This window comes from Sprattus sprattus, assembly GCF_963457725.1.
Source record: "Sprattus sprattus genome assembly, chromosome: 17".
Taxonomy (NCBI): domain Eukaryota; kingdom Metazoa; phylum Chordata; class Actinopteri; order Clupeiformes; family Clupeidae; genus Sprattus; species Sprattus sprattus.
Window position 1 is genome coordinate 5,233,939 of NC_137915.1, and position 17,500 is coordinate 5,251,438.

The 17,500-nt window shown below is 47.4% G+C and overlaps 1 protein-coding gene across 1 annotated transcript in view; it reads right to left on the minus strand.

The window, feature by feature from the left end:
* Positions 1–17,500, minus strand: part of gpr158a (G protein-coupled receptor 158a) — a gene marked incomplete at both ends in the record, with an annotated part of 75,237 nt that overhangs the window by 16,093 nt on the left and 41,644 nt on the right. Inside the window, one exon of the mRNA XM_080855739.1 lies at positions 16,575–16,643. Coding sequence (XP_080711865.1) covers positions 16,575–16,643 — 69 coding nt within the window. The remainder of the gene's footprint in view (positions 1–16,574; positions 16,644–17,500) is intronic.

The following is a 17,500-nucleotide window of genomic DNA, read 5'->3' on the forward strand; positions in this document are numbered from 1 at the left end:
TGTGTATGCATGTGAGAGAGAGAGAGACAGACCCCCCCCTACACACACACACACACACACACTCTCTGCCTCTCTCTCTCTTACCCGCACACACACATGTTTCTCTTTGCCTCTTTCAAACACACTAGTCTCACCCAGTGCTTCTATATGTTTCTCCATTCTGTCCGATAATAAGACTTAAACCAGATAGCCATAGGATAGCCAATCCACCGCAAGGCACCATGGAGAGACTGAGCATTAGAATGGGAACGGTGGTCATCTCTGAGGGAAAATCTGTGTACAGAAAACTAAATCAATATAGCAATGCTTACGTGACAAAAAAAAACACACACGCTTTTTTCGAACTAAATCCTGGTGGGAAGTACAATTTAACACTGTGTCAATTAGCTGGCTTCCTTTCTCTTCCTCCTTCTCAGAAATGCATAAACACACACACGCACACACACACACACGCGTACACACACACACTCACACACACACACCCACACACAAACACACACACACACACACACACACACACACACACACACACACACACACACACACACACACACACACCAGCAAAGGTCCATGGCCCCCTACGGCCAGTGTGCAGTAGCAGTGAGAGCCATTAGGCTGGGTACACGCTCCACGGCATCATTACTGGGAAAAGGAGGAGCATTCTGACAAGACCCAATAAATGCCAGGATGCACAGAAGAGGATAACTTCTCCTTCTCTCTCTCTCTCTCTCTCTGCTTTTTTTCTTTCTCTCTATGGCTCTCTCTCTCATTTATCCATATATCTGGCTATCTCTCTCTTTCCTTTACCAATCTCTCGCTTTCTCTCTCTCCTTTATTCAAATCTCTAGCTATCTCCCTCTTTCCTTTGCCCATCTCTCTCTATCTCTCTCCTTTATCCATATATCTGCCTATTTCCCTCTTTCCTCTACCCATCTCTCTCTCTCTCTCTCTCTATCTATCTATCTCACACATGCTTTGCTCTTATTTCTCTTCCACTGCTATCTTTTTTTACTCTAATTCTGTTTCTCTCTCACCGACACATTTTCTGTGCTTTTAATCTTTGTCGTATCCACTGCCTTATCAATCATTTTCTTGTTCGAGCTCTTCAGTTCTACCTCTGTCAGCTGGAAGAAGGTATAGGAGCCTCCGTTGCCGCACCACCAGACTAAATTCTCTCCCCTCACTCCCCCCAGCCATATCCTCCAGTCTGACAGAAAGCTGAACCCCCTAACCCCCCGCCCTCCCCCCCCCAAAATCACTCAGGACTCTGCACTTTTAGCACTTGTTGACGTTTAAGATTGTATTACTTATTTATGAATATTTATTCTTACTTAGTTTTAGGAAATGTCTTGTCTTATCTGTTGTGCCTGTGCACCTTTATATGTTTGACCGTGGGAGAGTGGGAAACGTCGATTTCTTTGTATGTCTTGACATATTAAGTTATTAACAATAAAGATACTTTGGCTTTGACTTAGGTGGGGGCAGACAGGAGCTGCAAGCTGTGCATGGGTGTTGGCTTATTGCAGCTTCTGTGTGGTTTTACTGTAAAACTAGCTTGACCCTAGGGTCACTATTTGTGGAGACAAAAACGGGTTTTCAAACAAATTGGTGTGTTTGTTTGAAAACAAATTAGTTTAGGTTAACTCTAAGGTGGAGGTTCAGGATAATGGGACAGTATAATTATTTTTGTGTGCAAGAGGGGCAGAACAGTGAACACCAGGCACTTACAGACAGTACTGGCAGATAAAGCAACGCGTGGGATTGGAGATGTCTGTTTGATGTCGCAAGGCAACTTCAAGATCAACACGTTGTTGTATTCTGTGTGCAAGTGTGTTGTTTACCTTATTGAAATAACGGTTTCCGTTAAATATGCGATTGAGGAGGCCTTTGTAATGTGGAAGTATGCAGGACTGGTACCGGGAGCGAGGGAACAAAGTTGAAAGCACACACAAGACAAACGGAGATAGGTGTTAGAGGCTTCCAACGCTCCTGTTGAATATTAGATTTCGAGGATGGTCACTCAAAGGAGCTTTAAAGGAGTTGTCTGAGGCTGCTGAAAAAGCCAGCCAGTGGTTACGGATGAGACAATCACAGACTACTTGAGGATATGGAAATGAACCTGTATTAAGTGAAGAAGCCTGTTGTCACAAGATGTTTGGATGCCTTAACTAACAAGGGTTCATATCCCATTTCAATACTCTAATCCAGGTTCGCAATTCCGGGGGACTCTCCCACCTCATACCCCTTCCCTTAACCTGGGTTTGTATCCAATTCCTACCTTTTCCCTAACCCAGGTTCAACCCCCCACCCCTTACCCTGAATAGCCTGTGGCATTCCATAGTATAACGAGGTTGATGTTTGGAGTATAAGGCTGTGCACGTTCAGACACTGAGATATGTTTTGTGACAGATGGCTTTCATAATTAAAATGGGCCTGCGATCAAGTTTAGGCGTTTTTAGAGCACATAGAAATGGTTCGCCGCTCAAGCGGGAGGCAACAAAGGTGTTGTTCTCTCTGCTAATGTTTTCGAGGTGTGTTTTTTTCCTAGCTGTGCACGTGTGGGTGTGAACATGTGTGAGTGTTTTTACCACCCTTACATTTCCTTTAGGGAGCTGCCCTGATCTCAACTGTCTCACCTGCCACCCGGTCTCCCAGGTTTCCCTCCCTCCCTCCCTCCCTCCCTCCATCCTGCCTCTCCTCTCCGTCCCCATGTGCTCCCAGCAACATCCCCATCTCAGGTGAGCTCCTCCTCCCTCTCCTCTCCGTCCACATCTCAGGTGTGCTCCTCCTGCCTCCTAGAACAGCCTGTTCCTCAGCTACATCCCCATCTCAGGTGTGCTCCTCCTGCCTCCTAGAACAGCCTGTTCCTCAGTTACATCCTCCCACCAGAGTCCCTCTCTCCCTGAAGGGGCTCCTGCTCTCCCTCCTCCTCCTCCTCCTCCTCCTTCAGCTCTTTCCTCACCTCTCCTGCAATCATTAGCAGTCTGCTCCTGCTCTCCCTCCTCCTCCTCCTCCTTCTCCTCCTTCTTCCTCTCCTCCTCCTTCTCCTCCTCCTTCTTCCTCTCCTCCTTCTCCTCCTCCTTCTCCTCCTCCTTCCTCTCCTCCTCCTTCTCCTCCTCCTTCCTCTCCTCCTCCTGCTCTCCCTCCTCCTCCTCCTCCTTCAGCTCTTTCCTCACCTCTCCTGCAAGCATTAGCAGTCTGTTCCTGCTCTCATCAGTTTGTGCATGGCCAGCACTCTCACAGGCTGTATGTGGGGATGCCACAGTGTGGAGGCCCGTTCAAAGAGCCAGTGTTTGGTTTCTGTTTTTTGAACAACAGAAATGGCAGAGGATAACAAGGAGAGGGTGAGAGAGGTCAAGATATAAAGAGAAAGAAAGAGAGGGAGATGTTTGGTGCCAAGGAAGGAGTGAGATATCGGAGGGAGAATAAAAGGAGAAACCTCTTTTCAGAGAGGCAATGCTTTCTTTTCCTCCTTTCGTGCAGCAGATATGGATAACAGGAGGATGCCAACGAGAGGAAGAAGGACATAAATAGCAAGAGATGGATAAAGTGGTAAATAGAAGGAGAGGGAGGAGAGGAGAGGGGAGAGAAGGGTGCACGAGGAAACTGTCAGCGAGTGTTTTTGGCGCCGAGCACGTAGCAGGCCGATAAGAGGACCGGCGGTCTGTCAGTCACGGTGCAGTGGACACACTCACTCACTCACACACACACACACACACACACACACACACACACACACACACACACACTCACTCACACAGGCCTGGCAGGAGAGGGCCCACACTATACAATTCACCAGCTAAACAATCCCACCCAGCGCTTCCTTCATTCAACGCCACACACACACACAGAGAGAGAGAGAGAGAGAGAGAGAGAGAGAGAGTGGTTAAAATGCAGACACATGATTGGCAGGGTAGAGCAGCCAGGAAGGATGGACAGCCAGAGAGAAAGGGGGGATAGAGTAAATGAAAGAGGAATAGGGAGAGAGAGAAATACAGAGAGAGAGATTGATAGAGAGAGAGAAAGAGACGGCGAGAGAGAAAAAGCAAGAGAAAGGCTTCGCTGTGTTCCAGTCAAGCGTAAATCTCAGTCTTTTTTTCCCCAGCCACTAATAAATCAGACATTTTCCCCTCTCTCTCACTTTCAGCCTCTCAGTCTTTCTTCTCCCCTTCTCTTCTCCCGATGCAGCACATCAGCCCTGGGGTCCATGCACCACCGAGTGCTTTCATTAGACCATGTCACACACACACACACACACACACACACACACACACACACACACACACACACACACACACACACACACACACAACACACACACACACACACACACACACACACACTCCCTACCCCTCTCACTATCTCCCTAACAACAAAAAACTGCCACTGCTTACATAAACCAGGAGTCTTTCACTGCCTCTTGTTAGACAGCACTGCCTCGGGGTCCTCGCAGAGAAGGTCTAATGATAGGCCGTCTGAATGGATGCCTGCGTCACTCAGCCTTTTTCTTCTCTGTGTGTGTGTCTGTGTGCATGTGCATGTCCTTCAATGTAACACAATACAATAACAAGAGAAAGAGAGAAAAGGGTTTTTTTTTCAACCGAGACGCGCTATACTTTGCCTCTTACATCAGCGGAGATGACTCCAGGCTTCGCTCGCTATTCAAAGGCCCGGCAGGAAAAAAAAACATTAGCATAGCTTTGTGACAAACTGATGATTGAGATGCCGGCTAAAGGTGAACATCACCAAAATGTTTCAAGGGCATTTCAAAGGACTTGCGTCAACAAAGAATATTTGTTGAGAGTGACATTATGTGTCCCCCTTTGCTCTTTCATAATGCCATTTAATTCATTGATATTTCTGATTTCCATGAAGCACACGAACATCAGCACAGGAGTCAGCTCTTTGATGGCGTGACTCAATGCTGTGACCGCCACACCAGCGCCATCAATCAATCAATCAATCAATTAATCAGACATTAAGTTGAATGAGGGGGTGCCCTACGGGGTTGCTGTATAATACATAACGTTTACAATCATACTCGTTGAAATGACCATGCCTGACTGTATCCCAAATTTTTCCCTATAAGGAATGGGAGGTAAAGGTAATGTTTATTAATGGTGGCCCCAGTTTATTTCTGGCAACCAATTGTTCAGGCGTGTCAGTTTTTATCCACCCCTTCCTTGACCTGGAATGTGATTGGTACAGCTGAGTGTGTGTGTGTGTGTGTGTGTGTGTGTGTGTGTGTGTGTGTTTGTGTGTGTGTGTGTGTGTGTGTTCTTTCACTTTCTTCCAGCTTCTTAACTGTGATTTTCACACAGGCACCCACCTATGAAATGTGTGTGTTTTTTGTGTGAGCAATTACGACTATAAATGTAGCACACACCGATCTCTGATCACCTCAGATGTGTGATACGAGCAATCCCAGATGAAGATGATGGAATGGTGGAATCACACTCAATGCTACAGAGCTCTAACACACACACACACACACACACACACACACACACACACACACACACGCACACTCAATGCCACAGAGCTCGAAGCAGACTGAATGAATGCTCTATATGTCCATGATTGTTTGAGAGCCCTTTCTTCGGAGCATCCACCGCCTTCCACCTCCCAGATCGACCTCTCCCCCTGGGACCTAAGCACGTCACACACACACACACACACACACACACACACACACACACACACACACAGACACACACACACACACACACACACACACACACACACACACACACACACACACACACACACACACACACACACGTGTCGTCCTCTCCCCCTTGGGACCTAAGGACTGTGATCGACTCCCCCCTCATATTCGATGTGGCTTACCCTTTCTGTGCAGAGGTGACTTGTGGGGATTTAGGAAGAAAAACTACTAATTATTTACAGTGGATATCTGAAAAGTGACTTCTCTGGCTACAAGGACCAGACAGGAGGGAGATTATTACACTATATATTAGTGTGAGCAGACGAGCACTTTCACTACAGGCTGCTGGTGTAATGGACCTGTGATCTGGAGACAATCAAAATGCAAATGAACTGGGGGAAGGGATGGACACACACACACACACACACACACACACACACACACACACACACACACACACACACAGTCGATAGAACACACACTGGTGCAGAGGAGTGCAGGGATCAAAGGGAGGAGCGAGGCTTGTTTTGTCAAGGTCAGGACTCAGGCCTTGTGTATAGATCTGGTACTTACTCCACTAGGACAAGGGCTGGTGTTCTCTTAAATTACCTCTCCTAAAGCTGTGGGTGTGTGGGTGGGTAGAAATCTATGGGCCGTGTGTGTGTGTGTGTGTGTGTGTGCGTGTGTGTGTCTGTGTATGTGTGTATGTGTGTGTGTGTGTGTGTGTGTGTGTGTGTGTGTGTGTGTGTGTGTGTGTGTGTGTATATATATATATGTGTGTGTGTGTGTGTGTGTGTGTGTGTGTGTGTGTGCTCGAGTGTGAGATTCTATTTAACTGAACTGAACAAAATCAACCTAGATTAACAAAAAGGGTTCTCATATACTGTATGCCTTAAGAAAGCTTCCTCTGCAATGAAAAAAAACACACAGACATCTCGGTTGGTTTCTCTGTTCTCCACAGCATGATTCATTAATGAAATTAAATAGATTACATAAAGATTATGTCAGGCCACCTCGAGACCTCAAGACCTCTTGGCCCTAAAGCATGGGATTAAGACTTTTTATTTCTAAGCGCAGCCATTAATATTTGACAAGTGAAGGTATGGGTTTCTATGTCATGACTTTGGGGAGTTGCCTGCAGATACCTGTGTGTTTTCCTGGGGCCATCAGGAAAGCATACTCTATAGTAGGGGTCTCAAAGTCAGGCCCCAAAATATAGCCCCCCAATGACCAGACTGGACGCTCAACGGCCCCCGTGTTATTTGAGTTTGAAACCCCTGCTCTACAGGCTCTCATAGACTCTGGTCACAATGGACTCTTGTCAATGACCTCCACCTTATGGTACCCAACCTGGGTCACCCTCTCACTGTGACTGCCATTGATGGAAGGCCCCTAGTGGTGGGCACCATTAACTACCTGTCAGCAACTCCTCACATGTTCATTGGGAAACAACGCAAGGAGAGGATTCACATAAATTCTAGGTTTTTCCATGTTATTTCACAGTCCCCACATAAATCGGTCTTCGGGAGCTGTGGTCGAGTGTGTATCGAGTCGGGTCCTTCCTTCCTGCCAAGCCACATGCCTCTTCTCCAGAACCTTGACACCTCCTCTCAGGTCTCCCTGTCCTCCCGAGTTATCCCAAGTCAAACCTGAGTACACACATCTGAGTGAGTTCTTCAGTAAGAGAACAGCCACCTGACTGTCCCCATTGGCTCTTTGATAACTGCTACTGACCCACTTTCAGGTGCCATTCCTCCTGTGGGTAGAATCTTCTGCCTCTCACCCACAGAGACTAAGACGATTGAAGACTATATCAGGGACTCCTTGGAAGCTGAAATCATCCGCCCATCTTCCTCTCCTGCGGGTGCTGGGTTCTTTTTTGTGGGTAAGAAGGATGGAGGTCTTCAGCCCTGTAATGACTATCGTGGTCTGAATAGGTACTGTGATAAATTGCCCTCTTCCCCCTGTTGGCTACAGCTTTTGAATTCATTCAAGAGGGCTGTCATCTGCACAACGCGTCCTCCACAACGCCTCCAACTCGGTCCGCATCTGGGAGGGAGATGAGTGGAAGACCAGAATCCAGTATCCAGAAAAACAAAAGACTCAATCCACGCCAGGCAAGTTGGGCCCTTCTGTAAAATATTTCTTATCACCCTGCCTAAAACATAAAACACTCCTAAACCAGATGCCCTGTGCAGACACTTTCAGGCTGTGGATTGAGAGGTTCCACTGGACCCCAGACTCCCAGCCTCTGAAATAGCTGCTCCTGTTCGTTGGGGAAATGAGACATGGTACTGTTACGAATCGTGGCAGTCATTGCCACGATTTGGCACATTGGCCTCTGGTGGCCAAAAGACAATATAACAGACTTGTTATGTCCTAGACACATGTTCCATTGTTTACTTCCTGTGTCTAGTACATGTACTTCCTTGTTCCTGCCATGTGCTCCCTTGTTGTTGTCCCCCCCTCACCTGTTCCCAATCTTCACCCGGTTTGTTTCCCTGATTGGTTCCTCCTGTGTGTTGTTAATTCCCCTTGTTTAGTTCACCTGTGTGTGGTTGTCTAGATCCCCCTCTGTTATTTAAGTTCAGTCTGTCCTTTGTTCCATGTTGGTTTGTCATATTAGCATGGTGAGAGTTCTGTTCCAATTAGCTGTGTGCTTTCCTGTATTCCTTCCCGGCCTTGCTTCCTTACTTTTTGTGTTTTTGCTTTGCCTGTGTTTCCGTCTTCTCTCTTTTTTTGAAACTGTATTTTTTCCCTGGATCTTTTGTGTGTTTGCCTTTTGGACTTTTTCGTTAACCTCTTGTAAATAAACCTGAACTGTTCCTGCATCTGGTCTGCGATTGGGTTCCTTCCTGCCTATTCCTGACAGGTACAAGCCCAGCAGGATGAATCAGATCCTGGCAATGGACCGCCTGCCCGCCTTTCTGTCCGGGCCTCCTGTCCTGGTCCTGGTTCAATCCAAGGTCTTCCAAAGGGGGCATTCCTTCTGGCTCCACAACCATCCCAGCACATCCAGAATGTTGGAGCTCTTTAAGAGGCGGCTTTGTTGGCCCAGAATGGCCCACATTTCCCTTGACTTTATGACAAACCTACTCTCCTCCCAGGGGAACACATTTTTCTAAGGCCTGTCGTTTTTGTACTCTGGTGGTGTACAGCTTTCCTGGAAATATGAACATGATGTTTCACTTTTTCTAATGTTGGGGTCACTTTAGGGAAAGTCATAGAATTTCAAATTGAAAAAAGATTGTTTAGGGGTCTGCTGTTAAATAGTGTACATTGCCCATATACACATACAGACATGCATACAAGAATAGTAAGTAAGCCTCCCTCCTTTTGTGGATTACCCATAATTCAGATGGGCGTGACCCTGTATGAACTCTTTTCTCCTTTACTGGTATTACAATTACAAATACAGTTTCTTGTAATAGTCATCACTTCTGCTTAACCCTTCCTTTGTTAAGGACTATTAAAGTTCTGTCCGGAGGCTAAAGATTCAGCTGGCATCTCTTCGCCATTACAACCGAAATATTGAGAAGCGCTGTCAGAATGGACTCTGCAATGTGTCAGCCTGTCAAGACGTTTCTTAAAATAGTACACCAGCCTTTCGCCTGAGGGTTCAATTATGAGCATGATAAAAACAAGACTGGTAAGCTCTCTCACTGCATGTTGTCTGATATTGTGTCTCTCTAGATTCACCTTCTACAGAAAGGAAAACATGTTATGACGCTGTATCAGTTGCTAGTGTCAACCTGCGCTACTTTGGAGCCCAGACACATAGACCTTGTCTGGACAGGTGCTTGCTGGGAAAAGGAGTTGTACAGTATCAAGTTCTCCTCAAGGGAGACCAGGGCTTTGCTTTGTTTCTCTGGGTTTGTCTATTCCTGGCATCAAAGCACATAGCATTCCAGTCAGGCTGGTATCATCACTTTCCCTTCAGCTGCAATATTTTGCACTCCTTTAAAAGGCAACAATCCTTATCAAACACACAAATCCTCACAAATACACACACACACACACACACACACACACCTCCCACTGACCCCGTCCTTGGGCGCTCCCAAAATCAATGAGGAAAATATCCGCTCTCTAGGATTTCCTGTTGCTAATCTCTCGGTGCAAAAAGTGTTCATTATGACCTGCTATTCTGGGGCACAAGGAAACAGCATGTACCAGTTTAGAATGGCAAACACCTTCCTGTGCCCAGGATGTTTCCCTTTTCAAATTACATGTGAAGCAGAATTAAACCTGTCTATTTGACAGGCTGATTCTCTCTCTCTCTTTCTCTCTCTCTCTCTCTCTCTTTCTCATTCTTTTTTTTTTTGCAAGGCTGAGACATGAAAGAAAGACTCCCGGACGCGTCACAAATAATCTTCCAGAGGTCAAGATGAAGGGAATCTCATTTCCTCTATTATTTTGTGTTGATTTTTTCTCCGTCTTTCGTTCCTTTTGATTCCCCCTCTCCCCATCCAATCCCAGCTTCAGGGCGCTAGATGACGACGTGCGTCAGAGGTGAAAAGAGCAAAGGGCTTTAGGGGGGGGGGGGGGGGGGGGTCCTACATGCACCTCTCAGCAGGAGAGCCCAGACACCCAGGGGACATGCTCTGTCACAACAACCACGACATAATCCATCCCACCCCTCAACACGCCCATCCAACTCCTCACCGCCCCCGACTGACTGCTGCTCCCGCTCAATAACTCTCTCATCAATCATCCCTCCTCCGATAAACATCTCTTCACTGCCACCCGTCCCACCCTTTCTCACCTTCCTGACCCCCCTACTTCACACTCCCCCACTCTCTTCTCTCTCTCTCTCCCTCTCTATCCTCCTCTCCCCCACTCTCTTCTCTCTCTCTCGCTCTCTCTCTCTATCCTCCTCTCCCCCCACCACCCCCCCTCTCTCTCTCTCTATCCTCCTCTCCCCCCACCCCCCCCCCTCTCTCCCTCCCTCTCTATCCTCCTCTCCCCCTCCCTCTCTCTCTCTCTCTCTCCCTCTCTATCCTCCTCTCCCCCCTCCCTCTCTCTCTCTCTCTCTCCCTCTCTATCCTCCTCTCCCCCACTCTCCTCTCTCTGGTCTGTGGAACCCTCTGATGAGAGGTTGACCTGATGGAGATGACTGCAGTGACGGGTCTGTTGCAGACAGGGATGTGAAAAGCCAACCCCCGCCACCCCCCCCCCCTCGGCCCGACACACACACACACACACACACACACTACTTCACTATCACACCATACACCACAGAAACTCCCTTCCCGTCCTCCTTTTGAGACAGAGTGGGCGACACGCTTGTAGGTGTTCCTCTGGGTCCTCTCCAACTGTAAATTACATCCAGTCAGGCCACAGCAGGGTCTGGCAGGTTCTGTGGATGTGTCGGAGAGAGACTCTGTTTCTCTATTCCCTGCACGCCCCTCTCCTCTCCTGGTCTGCCACCGCTCCATCCTGGGGAGAGACTGGAGCCTCGGCTGACACTACATGTGTGTGCGTGTGCGTGTGCGTGTGCGTGTGTGTGTGTGTGTGCCTCTCCTCTCCTGGTTTGCCATCGGTCCGTCCTGGGGAGAGACTGGAGCCTTGGCTGACACTACATGAGCGCTACGTTAATAGAGATGGGATCTGGGAGCTGAGAAGGAAAGCTGAGAGGAGGTGTGAGTGTACATGTATGTATGTGTGTGTGTGTGTGCGTGTGTGTGTGCGTTTGTGTGTGTGCGTGTGTGTGTGTGAAAGAGACAGGCGAGCGGAAAAGGAGCAGGAAGATTTCCAAGTGTGAGTTTATTGATGAGCATGACTCCTCAAGTGTAAACGGTCTGTGTGCGTGACACCCACACACGCACAAGCACACACACACACACACACACACACACACACACACACACACACACACACACACACACCAGACACACACACACACACACACACACACGCACACACACACACACGCACACACATGAGGACCTGCCTCAGTGGCTCTCTGTGGCTTCTCAACAGCGTTGCTAAGTGGCTCTCTAAAGTGGCCCCATCAATTAAACACCAGGCTCCCATTTCAGACACTGTCCCAGAGCCACCGCTCTTAAATGAGGCCTTTAAATATGTAGACGCTTCTGCTCCGCAAAAGCCACCCGTGTTGACCCCTTACAGCGGCCCAGCACCAACACACCGGAGTGGGGGAGAAGGAGGAAGAGTTGGGGGTCTTTCATGGGACTGTAACAAGCTCTGAGACATACATCCAGGCCTCCTACTGCTGCCCTTTACCAAATTAATACGATAAAAAGAAAGGCCAGTAAACTTTTGAAAGAAAAAGGAGGAGAAAAGAGGGAAAAGAAGAAAAGGAAGAAAAAGCAACTATTTGTGAAACCTTTCATAAGAGGGCAAAGAGCTCTGTATCATGGACCGTCTCACCGCAGTCCTGTTGACCAGGGCTTTGATTTCTCCCCAAAATGTTTCGTAATACTGTAACACCTCAATCAAACGAGAGACAAATGATGAGGAACAGATAGAGAGTTAAATAGAACTAATAAAAGGAAGAAGGAAGGAAAGGGGGAAGAGAGAGAGAGAGAGAGAGAGAGAGACTGCACAGAGAGGAGGAGGAGAGAGACTGCAGAGAGAGGAGGAGGAGAGAGAGAGATTGCAGAGAGAGGAGGAGGAGGAGGTAGAGAGAGACTGCACAGAGAGGAGGAGGAGAGAGACTGCAGAGAGAGGAGGAGGAGGTAGAGAGAGACTGCAGAGAGAGGAGGAGGAGGAGGAGGTAGAGAGAGAGAGTCCTCCTGGGTAGGTCATGATGGACTGTCTCTCCGTCCGTCCTGCTTTCACTCATTACCCCCCTGATGGGGCCAGCTGCTCCCACAGACTGACAGACAGAGAGGAGGAGCACAGAGAGCAGGAAGGAGGACCGGAGGGAGGAGGAGGAGAGGGAAGAGGAGGAGAAAGAGGAATTACAGGGGAGAAGAGATGCTGAGAGGAGAGAAGAGAAGAGGAGAGATGAGCAGGATGAGAAAAGAGTGACAGACTGAGGAGAAAAGGAGAGGAGAAAAGAAAAGAAGAGGCAGGAGAGAAGAGGAAAGGAATAAAGATAGGGTGAGGAGAGGAGAGAGGAGGAGAGGATGAGAGGGAGGAGAGAAGAGGGAAGGAATAAAGATAGGGTGAGGAGAGGATAGAGGAGGAGAGGATGAGAGGGAGGAGAGAAGAGGGAAGGAATAAAGATAGGGTGAGGAGAGGATAGAGGAGGAGAGGATGAGAGGGAGGAGAGGAGGGGAGGAGGAGAGGAGAGAGGAGGAGAGGAGAGAGGAGAGAGGAGGAGAGGAGAGAGGAGGAGAGGAGAGAGGAGAGAGGAGGAGAGGAGAGAGGAGGAGAGGAGGAGAGGAGAGAGGAGGAGAGGAGAGAGGAGGAGAGGAGAGGGGAGGAGAGGAGGAGAGGAGGAGAGGAGGAGAGGAGGAGAGGAGAGAGGAGGAGAGGAGGAGAGGAGAGAGGAGGAGAGGAGGAGAGGAGGAGAGGAGAGAGGAGGAGAGGCGATGGACCAAAAGGTGATGAGATGGGAAGAGAAGGGAAGAGAAGCACTCAGGATGATGAGGCAGAAAATGATGAGCAGAACGAGGAGAAAAAAAAGAATACACGTGTACACACAAGGAACACAAACATCAGTGAGGAAGACTGTATATTCTATTCTGCAAATGAAAGGGTATTTTATGGGTAAGGGTATGTTAAGGATAGATTCATACTGTTTACTATAAATAAAACCCAACACGTAAAGGCAGCTTGTTAGGTTGACTGCTATTTGACCAGTAGCCAATACAATAGTAATTGCCAAGTGAATCTCCTCCAATAAAATTGCCAAGACCTCATCACTAAAATAAAAGACTGGTACTGAAATGGTGGTGCAGGGAGGCTAGAATTTTAACCTAGAATACTATTGTGGCTGTGACACACAAGTGTGTGTGTGTGTGTGTGTGTGTGTGTGTGTGTGTGTGTGTGTGTGTGTGTGTGTGTGTGTGTGTGTGTGTGTGTGTGTGTGTGTCTGTGCGCGAGCGCGTGTACATGTGTGTATGGGTTGTTTTCCTCTTATCTGGAGGCTGGAGTAGTGTGTGCGCTGGGTTTCAGCCTGCCTGTAATTTGGTTTCCTCTCTCTGCTTACTTCACATTCCTCCCTTCCTCTTCCTCTGCTGGGACCTGACAGAGGTAACTACGAGTGACACACTCAGCGCAACAGGAAGGGAGGGAGGAGGAGGAGGGAGAGGGATGAAGAGTGGGGTACAGCCCAAAAGAAAGGGAGACAAATGGAAAAGGGGAAAAAAAAAACACACCGTGAGAGCGAGGCTCCTCAGTTACGCCCCGGTGATATTAAAAATAGACGGAACCCGAGAATCTTATTCTGCCCCTCTCCCTCTCCCTCTCCGCTCTCAGATCTATATTTAGATTCAAAGCCATCGCTCCCCTGCCGGAAACCACATCGCTCATCTGCACCGCCACAGATACAGGAGCTAGGAGGGCACACACACACACACACACACACACACACACACAGATACAGGAGCTAGGAGTGAACACATTTATCAGTCCCTGCTGTGAATAAAAGGAGAAAAAAAAACGGTAAGTTTAGAGAAATGAAAAGACTGCGGTTAGAAAAGGGGTGGGGTGATGTTGAAACTAAATATTTGATTTCAGACTCTCAGACGAAGGTAAAAACCTACAGTCCCCTGTGGACCCATGGCTGGTAAGGCCTGTATAGATTCTGTTGACATTAAGAGTCATCAGCCCTTTCTCTTGATCTGGATGCTGCGAAGCATTTGTATCTAAACCTTCCGGTGAGGCACCAAACCTTTTCCTCACTCTCTTTTTATTGCCAAATCATTTCCCCTAAGTACAACTGTGTAAACAGCGCCTGCCAAGATCCCTGGAGTGACTTTTGGCTTAAAGCAGTTCAACATCTAGGCTAACACACAACAATCAATCAATCAACTTCAATTTTATATAGCGCTTTTCTATATACTCAAAGACGCTTTACAGATCAGTCCGGTCCAGTCCATTCATTCAGACAGTCATACCAGTGGTGGTAAGCTACGAGAGTAGCCACAGCTGCCCTGGGGCAGACTGACGGACAGACACCAAAGGAATGTCTTGGGCCGAGTCTGAGAAATGAATGTCACTGATCAAAATAAAAGTCTTCAGCTGTATTGACATTACATGCATCATGTTAGAACTGAAGGAGCGACACACGTATGCAGTCCAGCCACGACTCTCTCATGGGACACAGGGGTAAGGTATCACTGGAGGGACAAACAGAGCAGTGCACATGGTGATTAACAGTCAAACTATGGCACTAGCGGAGTTTTCCTGCTCCATGCAGTCATCAGCATGAGGACATACACCAGGTGCAGGTGGCCTGTGCAAACAGAGATGAGGATAGGAATGGGGACTTTGTGGAAGAGGGTTCTTAGAAGCCAAGTCGTGATATAGTGAATAAAAGAACCCTGAAAAGGTTATCTCTCTATCGGAATATCGGAACGTTTAAAATAACCCTAGATTGTGCTTTTCATGGATTTTGTGCACGAACCATACCATGTAGGTCAAAGCTTACTCCTCGTAGGAAAGGAACCTGTTCACACATTACATTTATGTCCACATCCAACCCCCACCATGACTGCCATGCCTTTTAAAAGATGATTACTTTCCCGGACCTTGATGCTGCTAATTGCATTGATTACCCAACTCTAAATCAGTTCGATTTAATTACATTAACCCTTGGCAGTTACGTAAAGTCTATAGCTCTCTCATGATTGCCTATAAATTGCAATTACAAGGAGCCTCTGGCAGCCCAATAGATGTTACATGATCATTTACATGAAGAACAATCGGCTACATGGGTTGTGTCTTATAACTCCATTGCTCATTCTAGACGTATTGATCTAAAAGCATTGATGAATCCATTCAGGATCACACTGTACTTTCTTACTCAAACTCAATCATAGGTCTCTGAGCTCAACCAAATCCAATTTCATTTTGCACCCCCCTGAAAAGGATTTTTACAGTAAAATGGTGAACTGGTTTAACAATTTCATTTTGCCGTTTGACAAAACCGTCCTGGGGAAAGAAAAAAGAACCTGGATGCATTAGGATATCTACAGCAACATGACAGCTGTCATATTCTGTCTTGTCTACAGCTGTCTGTGTGACAACACTGAAGACACGAGGCCTGTTGGACTGGACCTTCGTAGTGCTGCACCTTTAGGCCCCGCCCACATGTGCAGTGCTGCACCTTTAGGCCACGCCTACCTGTGCAGGGCTGCACCTTTAGGCCCCGCCCACATGTGCAGTGCTGCACCTTTAGGCCACGCCTACCTGTGTAGTGCTGCACCTTAAGGCCATGTCTAGCTGTGCAGTGAACCAAAAGTGCTCCACTCAACCTGACCAATCAAATAGCAAAAAGGCCTCGGTGGAGAGCGACAGCATGATCACATGATCGTTAAAGAGATGGCGACTGATTACAGAGCATATTAGAAGGCAGCAGAGACGAGGAACGTAATGATGATATGATGGCGTTACACGGATTGGGTTTCCAGCTTTTGGATTTCCAAAGATACATATTTCTACCTGTGCCTACACTAGTTAAGGTGAATCTAAAGGTAGCTTACAGTAGTTTTTGCACTGAAGTATTAGATAACATGTGAGAATATATTAGGTTTCTGCTTAAAAACACTTAAGTGGCTAAAAACTGGCCGTTTTGATGGATCACGTGTCCTTGGTGGACTGACTTGCATGATGGTTTCCCTCCATGCAGGAAGTGCTACCCCAGGTGTTGTGTGGAAAGCGGTTAAGCCCCCGTGGAATAAAAATCGTACATCACTTGGGCCCGGTGCAGCACATAAGTAACCAATAGGCTAACCGACACCGTGAGTGGCAAAGAGATGATGTCACTTACCGGGAAGTAGAGAAACAAAGCTCCTATCAAGATGGCTTCCAAAAGGACCAGACCAGACGCCCTTATGCTCTGCAGGTAAAAAAAAACAAACAAAAAACAGACCATATTATAACGACATCCTTTCAGTCAACACTAGGCCTCTTTCTGATCAAGCAAACAGACCAGTCCACAAAAAGTGAAATGTATCCCAGGCTGGTAGGACCTAAAAAGAGGCATATAACAATTAATCATGCACCATGACACTGATGTAATTGATTGAGTTTCTGTAGACATGACCCGATAATTAAGGCAATTATGCATCATCAATAAATCCATTATTCATATAAATGACTGTTTATCAACTCCAATTGGCTTGTTGTTTCTGTCTTGTAATTAGTGGCTGCTACACAAACAGCTGATGAAGTTTATCAAAGCTGGACTTCATACAATGAGAGCAAGCTGTGATAAAACCTAGAGCTGCCAAAGAAAGCAAGCCTCTGACTACTACAATAATATTAGCATGTCCAGCTATAAGCCCTTGCCATGTATGGTCCATGAATGAAAGAGACACAGAGAGAAAGACAGAGAGAGAGAGAGACAGAGAGAGAAATTGAGACAGAGAGAGAGAGAGAGAGAGAGAGAGAAAGAGTGAGAGAGAGAGTAAGGGCCAGGGAGAGCTAGTGTTTGTCCCTGACTTCGAATCACAATAGTCTAATGAAAACAACGGGCGAATGAATTAAACCATGACTAGACCCCATTGTCTAGTATGTGATGGTCCAGAAACAGAGACAGGCCCAGAAGGATCAGGTCTAACCCAGAAGGATCAGGTCTAACCCAGGAGGATCAGGTCTAAACCAGTGGGATCAGGTCTAACCCAGGAGGATCAGGTCTAACCCAGGAGGATCAGGTCTAACCCAGGAGGATCAGGTCTAACCCAGGAGGATCAG